General features: G+C 54.3%; 2 protein-coding genes across 2 annotated transcripts in view; one reads left to right on the top strand and one right to left on the bottom strand.

Moving 5' to 3' along the window:
• Nucleotides 1-2,386, top strand: part of PTSG_11268 (uncharacterized protein) — a gene marked incomplete at its 3' end in the record, with an annotated part of 2,862 nt that extends 476 nt beyond the window's left edge. The window contains exons 2-4 of the mRNA XM_004987708.1: nucleotides 56-1,317; nucleotides 1,444-2,024; nucleotides 2,360-2,386. Coding sequence (XP_004987765.1) covers nucleotides 56-1,317; nucleotides 1,444-2,024; nucleotides 2,360-2,386 — 1,870 coding nt within the window. The remainder of the gene's footprint in view (nucleotides 1-55; nucleotides 1,318-1,443; nucleotides 2,025-2,359) is intronic.
• The window catches only part of PTSG_11269 (uncharacterized protein), a 4,105-nt gene continuing 534 nt past the window's right edge, over nucleotides 2,284-5,854 (bottom strand). Inside the window, exons 3-10 of the mRNA XM_004987709.1 lie at nucleotides 5,524-5,619; nucleotides 5,182-5,286; nucleotides 4,873-4,965; nucleotides 4,556-4,618; nucleotides 4,119-4,271; nucleotides 3,742-3,807; nucleotides 3,525-3,587; nucleotides 2,284-3,175 (exon numbers count right to left, since the gene is read on the bottom strand). Coding sequence (XP_004987766.1) covers nucleotides 2,756-3,175; nucleotides 3,525-3,587; nucleotides 3,742-3,807; nucleotides 4,119-4,271; nucleotides 4,556-4,618; nucleotides 4,873-4,965; nucleotides 5,182-5,286; nucleotides 5,524-5,619 — 1,059 coding nt within the window. The 3' untranslated portion in view covers nucleotides 2,284-2,755. The remainder of the gene's footprint in view (nucleotides 3,176-3,524; nucleotides 3,588-3,741; nucleotides 3,808-4,118; nucleotides 4,272-4,555; nucleotides 4,619-4,872; nucleotides 4,966-5,181; nucleotides 5,287-5,523; nucleotides 5,620-5,854) is intronic.

Consider the following 5,854-nt stretch of genomic DNA (forward strand, 5'->3'; position numbering starts at 1 on the left):
TCGTCCCCTTGACTATGACCCCGTTCTCACACCCCGACCAACGCGGGTCGTTCAGGCTCAAGGCGGGGCTGCTGCGCAGCACCAATGGCGGGAAGCGATCCGCAGCACTTCGCAACGTGGCTGCCCACGGCGCCAACAGCCAGCACCAACAGCACCACCACCAACAGCAGCTGCAGCAGCAGCAGCGACGCGTGCGACCGCACGCTCAGTCTGTCCGCCACCGGCAGCTACTGGCAGCAGCAGCAGCAGCCAGAGGAGCAGCACTGGGGCGTGTAGCGAACAGCCGCGCTTGTGTGCATGCACGCAAGCGAGATGACGCACGATCCTCCCCACCAACACCCGTCAACCTGGCGGATAGCCACCGTGCTGAGGTTGTTGCTGGTGGTGATGATCAAGATGTCGCCAGCACCAACGGCACTGCACAGAATGAGAACGCACTGCCGACCAGTCTCCAACGGCACCAGGGCCGCCACCAGCACCATGAAAACAGCAAGGATGTTGACAGAGACGACGACCAAAGTCGTTGCAATGGAGGATTCGGCACAAATAACGACAGCGTCACAGTTGAGGACATGGGCGAGCACTCTGTCTTGACACCGCCACGTCTCATCAAGCAACAGTCGGCCCGCAACCTGTCACTTGATCTCGCGTCAGCTCAGCAAGATGAACGAGCGCAAGAGACGCTCTGCAGCTCCACACCAACTGCCATCACGCATACCAACACGCTGCCCTCACCACCACGACGTCGTGGCATGCAGTTGGAGGCGATGCGGCTGCTGTCATCTCGTCTCCTCACTGCACACCACACCCAACAACAAGAACAACAACAAGAGCAACAACAAGAACAGCAGCAGCAGCAGCAGCAGCAGGAGCAGCAGCACCAGCACCAGCAGCAGCAGCAACAACAGCAGCACCAGCAGCAGCAACAACAACAGCAACAACAACAACAACAACAACAGCAACAGCAGCAGCAGCAGCAGCAGCAACAGCAGGATGCTTGCAACACGCGCGGTGATGATGATGGGGATGATGACGATGACGCTGAACCGGCATGCAAGAAGCGCAAGAGCGCTGATGCCTGTGCCATCTGTACCACCAGCATTGTTGCATGCAAGCAAACCTTCAGCGCTATCCCGACACACGACACCACACCATCACCCTCGTCATCTTCGTCGCATTCGGCAACCTCGGCAGCATCATCGCCTCTGTGTTTCAGTGAGCAGGGCTCCGTGACCACCTTGACCGACACAGTAGACACGATGTATGCGCGCTTGCATCAACAGCGTGACCACCCCCTGATGCCCCCACGCCTCGCTGGTGCGTGTGCTGCATGCTGCGTGGAATACAATGCCTGCTGCTCCCTCCTGCATCGGCTTGCGCCAGCACCATTGGGCGCTGTATGGGCGTGCGATTGCGACAATGATGCTATTCCATTGCCTGCAGGCACGAGTGGATGCCACGCACATGTACGCACCGCACTGGAGGTGATGGATCGTGGCAGCGGTTGCGACGATGACAACAACACGATTGACAGCCGTGTGGGGGAACATTGCGTGGTGGTGGCTGGCATTGCTGCACACGATCATGAGATGGGTGTAGTTGGCGCTGGCGATGTGTATGCGACCAGTGATGATGTGAGTGATGATGTGAGTGATGATGTGAGTGATGATGTGAGTGATGATGGAAGTGATGACAGTGATGGGACGGACAGTTTCGTGTGTGACAGCGATGATCGACAGGAGAGTAACAACACGACCGAGAGTGAAGAAGAAGATGACGATGATGATGATGATGATGATGATTTGGGGGTGTGCCTTCCTGTCACGGATGCAGCATTGTGCGACGCAGGCGTGTACATTGCACGTGATGATGATGATGATGATGATGATGATGATGATGATGATGATGATGATGATGATGATGATGATGATGATGATGATGATGATGATGATGATGGTGATGATGATGATGATGATGATGATGAGTTGTATGCAAGCACGCCGTCATCAGCACAGCTTCCAGACGTCGGTGTGTGCTGTATGGATTTGCGGGAAGTGCGTGCGTTGATTGCTCGTCTGTTGGCACAAACCAACCCCAGACCATAACTGCACTCCAACACGATGCTTCTCCACACACGCACACACACACACACACACCCCACAACCCAACACACACACAGACACACACACACACACACACACAGACACACACACACACACACACACACACACACACACACACACACACACACACACACACACAGACACACGCATGTCCATCAGATCGCATCAGTGGTTCATTCGTATTTGTTTCCGTGTTTGTTTGAAAGCAGTAAAAGATGACCCAATTAACCAAACAGGCCGCGGGAGAAGAACACGATGAATGACATTGCTTGCATGCAAGGAAATGTCATTCAGTCAGGAAAGATCAGTGCATGCAAGTAAGAACAAAAAATGGAACAGATACACGCAGATGGAGACGATGTGCACGTTTGTCATGCAGTGCGTGCACGCGTTTGCGGACACGGGTCCCAAATAAGAGCAAATGAGGCAGGACATGGTGTGGTACAGCGTCGCATACGATGGAGGTTCATGACACGGGGGGGGGGGCAGGGGTGGGAAGAAGGAGGAGGAAAAACAACCAAGCATCAACAATGATGAAGCTTCATTCTTTTCAAACACACACACACACACACAGACGCACGCACATAAACACACAGACACACACACAGACACACACAATTCCCCCGTGAGTGCTACTGGATGCTGCATGCCTTGCTGACTTGGCGTTGCAATGGAGGTGGGTGGTCAGGCAGCGCTTGCAAATGCCCGCGTGATCGCCGTGGCATTGGCGCTAATTGTGTCGACAGCCGTGACGCCCTCCCTGCGTTGCTGACGTGACTGACGCGGTTCATCTTGGGTGAGCGCCGGCCGTTGCCTGCAGGCACGTGTGTCGTCGACGTGCGTGGCGAGACGCGTCTCTCGTGCGGGTGGCCTGCGTCTGGTGGCGAAGGGGACCGTTGCTGCTGCCGTCCGAGCGGCGACGGTGCGCCATCATCGCGCACGCTGCTGATGGATATGGCATCTTCCTCCGACAGGTGGCTCGCCTTGCTGTGCACGCGGCGTGGCGCCGGCAGGTCGCTCTCGCCACCAACGCCAGTCAGCCGCGTGTAGATCTGAGGTGTGCAGGGATGGGGAAGATGTAAAGGTGATTTGGTGAGGGGGGGGGAGGGGTGAGTGTATGAAATAGTGCGTGTGTGTGGTTGTGGTTGTGGTTGTGTGTGTGGTTGTGGTTGTGGTTGTGTGTGTGTGGTTGTGGTTGTGTGTGTGTGTGTGTGTGTGTGTGTGCTTGCGTGCGTGCGTGTGTGTGTGTGCGTGTTGTGAAGTGTTGATTTGTGCCCTGTGTGTAGGTATGCACGCAAATGTTGCATGTGCGCCTGCAGCAATCATTCGTACGCTCACACCCACACTCGTGTTTTGCTCGTCCTCTTTCCAAACGCCAGCCCACACTTGCAGGAGACTCACGAGCAAGCAGTCAAGAAAATCCAATCCCATCGCCGTGTTCATTCCTTCCTCATCAATGATCGCCTGCGTGTAGATGCAAATGAGGCACATGAGCACGATGTTGGATGGGGGCAGGCAGTGGTGGTGGCGCAAGGTGCCAGCAGCAGGGACAGGAGACACACACAGACACACAGACACACACAGACACACACACACAGTGTTAGAGCAGTCAGCCCACCTGGATTGCCTCTGTGTCGATGTCTTTGTCGTCAATCACGTTCTTCAGTTCATTCTCATCGATCAGCTGTTGTTTGTGGTTTGTGGTTTGTGGTTTGTGGTTTGTGGGTTTGTGGTTTGGATATGAGTGGATTGTGTTGTGTATGGTGTGTGTTGTGTGTATGTGTTGATGTGAAGCGATTGTTGGTGTTAGCGAACGTGAAAAGTAGACCGTATCATGGCAAACACACAACACAGGCACGCAAACACACACAACACAAACACAAACACACACACACACACACAAACACGAACACAAACACGAACACGCACACACACCCAACAGACACAGACACAGACACAGACACAGACACACACATACGCACAGCGGCAACTCACCCCTGATGCGTCTGCGTCTGCTTCCACAAACTTGCGCTCGCACTCGAGAACGAACTGGATGGGGAGGGTCGGAAAGTACGATGCAACCAACTCCAGGTCAACCGTGTCGTCCTCTTGCTCAACCTCAATATCGGGGCTCAGCTGTGGCGCTCGCTGTCGGTGGTGGTGATGGTGGCGATGATGGTGGTGGTGGTGGTGGGATGAGGGGGAATGACGATGCCGGCGGTGGTGGTGACGGCGCGTTCGGTGAATGACGCGAACATTGTTCGAGAATCCAAATATGTGCAACACACATTCACACACACACACACATTCACACACACATATATTCACACGCACATATTCACACACACACATTCACACGCACAAATATTCACACACACACATAATCCCCCCCCCCCCCCCCCCACACACACATTAACCCACACATTTCACACCTCGTGCAGGAATTTCTCTGCGAGCTTTTGTTTCTCCGTCCACTTTGCGCGCTGTGCATTCTCCTGTGACGGCGACCACGGCAGCACACGTGCAATGGTGAGCAGACGGCATGGAACACATGAACATGAGACGCAACGACGAATGACCAGAATGACGAGACACGTGGTTGACAGCAACATGCCATCCTCATTTCTATCACCACAACCACAACCACAACCACAACAATCACCGCCACTGCTAGAACTATCGCCAACACCATCCCCGCCACCACTACCATAACCATAACCATGACCAGCGCAGCAGCAGAGATGTGCACCTTCTTGTATGGGTCTGCGGGTGCCTTGACCATGGACTGTCGCGGTTTCCTTGCTCGACTCGCTGCCCTCTTCTTCTTTGCAGCCGCGCGCTTCTGTTAGAGGTACGTGCCGTGTTGGCAGGTGTTAACGTGTGTTGGATGGGTGCATATTGCATGATTGGTGTTTGGTGACGCAGACTCGCATGTATGTGCGTGCGTGCGTGCGCGTGCGCGTGCGCGTATGGCGAGCAATGGACGCATCTGCCACGCCCTTAGCCTATCCATACACACACAGACACACAGACACACACACACGCGTGCACACATTACCTTTGTGACGGCCTTCTCCTGTGCTTGGTGGAGATCGTACATCTCCGCCAACATCTTCTGGATGCTCGCGTCTTTGGCCTTGATCATAATCTGTTGCTCATCAGTCTGAAGCAAAAAACAAAAAAAAAGTAATAGAACAGTCGCAGTCGCGCGCCGTCGTTTGTGTGAGTGCATCCATGAGCCTTGTTGTGCTTGCAGTAGCCCTTGCATGTGCTTGTGCACGCACGGCATCCCCCCCCCCCATTCACACATCCACTCTCAATCGCTCCTTCACTTACATGTCCAATTTCTCACGCACGTACACACACACACACACACGCACATGCACGCACAACGACACACCTTCTGCTTGAGTGTCTCAATCTCGACCCTTGCATCGCGGAGCTGTGCTTCTAGCGTGGCAATGCGTTCTTGTGCTTGCACCTTGAACACACGGTACTGGTTGGCACAACCACGACACCGTCAGTGCGGGCGGCATTGTCATGAAAACAAAGCAGAGGATGCGATGAGTGACTCCAGGTTGTTCGATGCTCGGAAAAGCAGCACAAGCAAACAAATGTTCACACACACACACACACACACACACACACACACACACACACACACACACACACACACACACACACACACACACACACACACACAACAACACACACACACACACACACACACA

This window comes from Salpingoeca rosetta, assembly GCF_000188695.1.
Source record: "Salpingoeca rosetta unplaced genomic scaffold supercont1.42, whole genome shotgun sequence".
NCBI lineage: Eukaryota > Choanoflagellata > Craspedida > Salpingoecidae > Salpingoeca > Salpingoeca rosetta.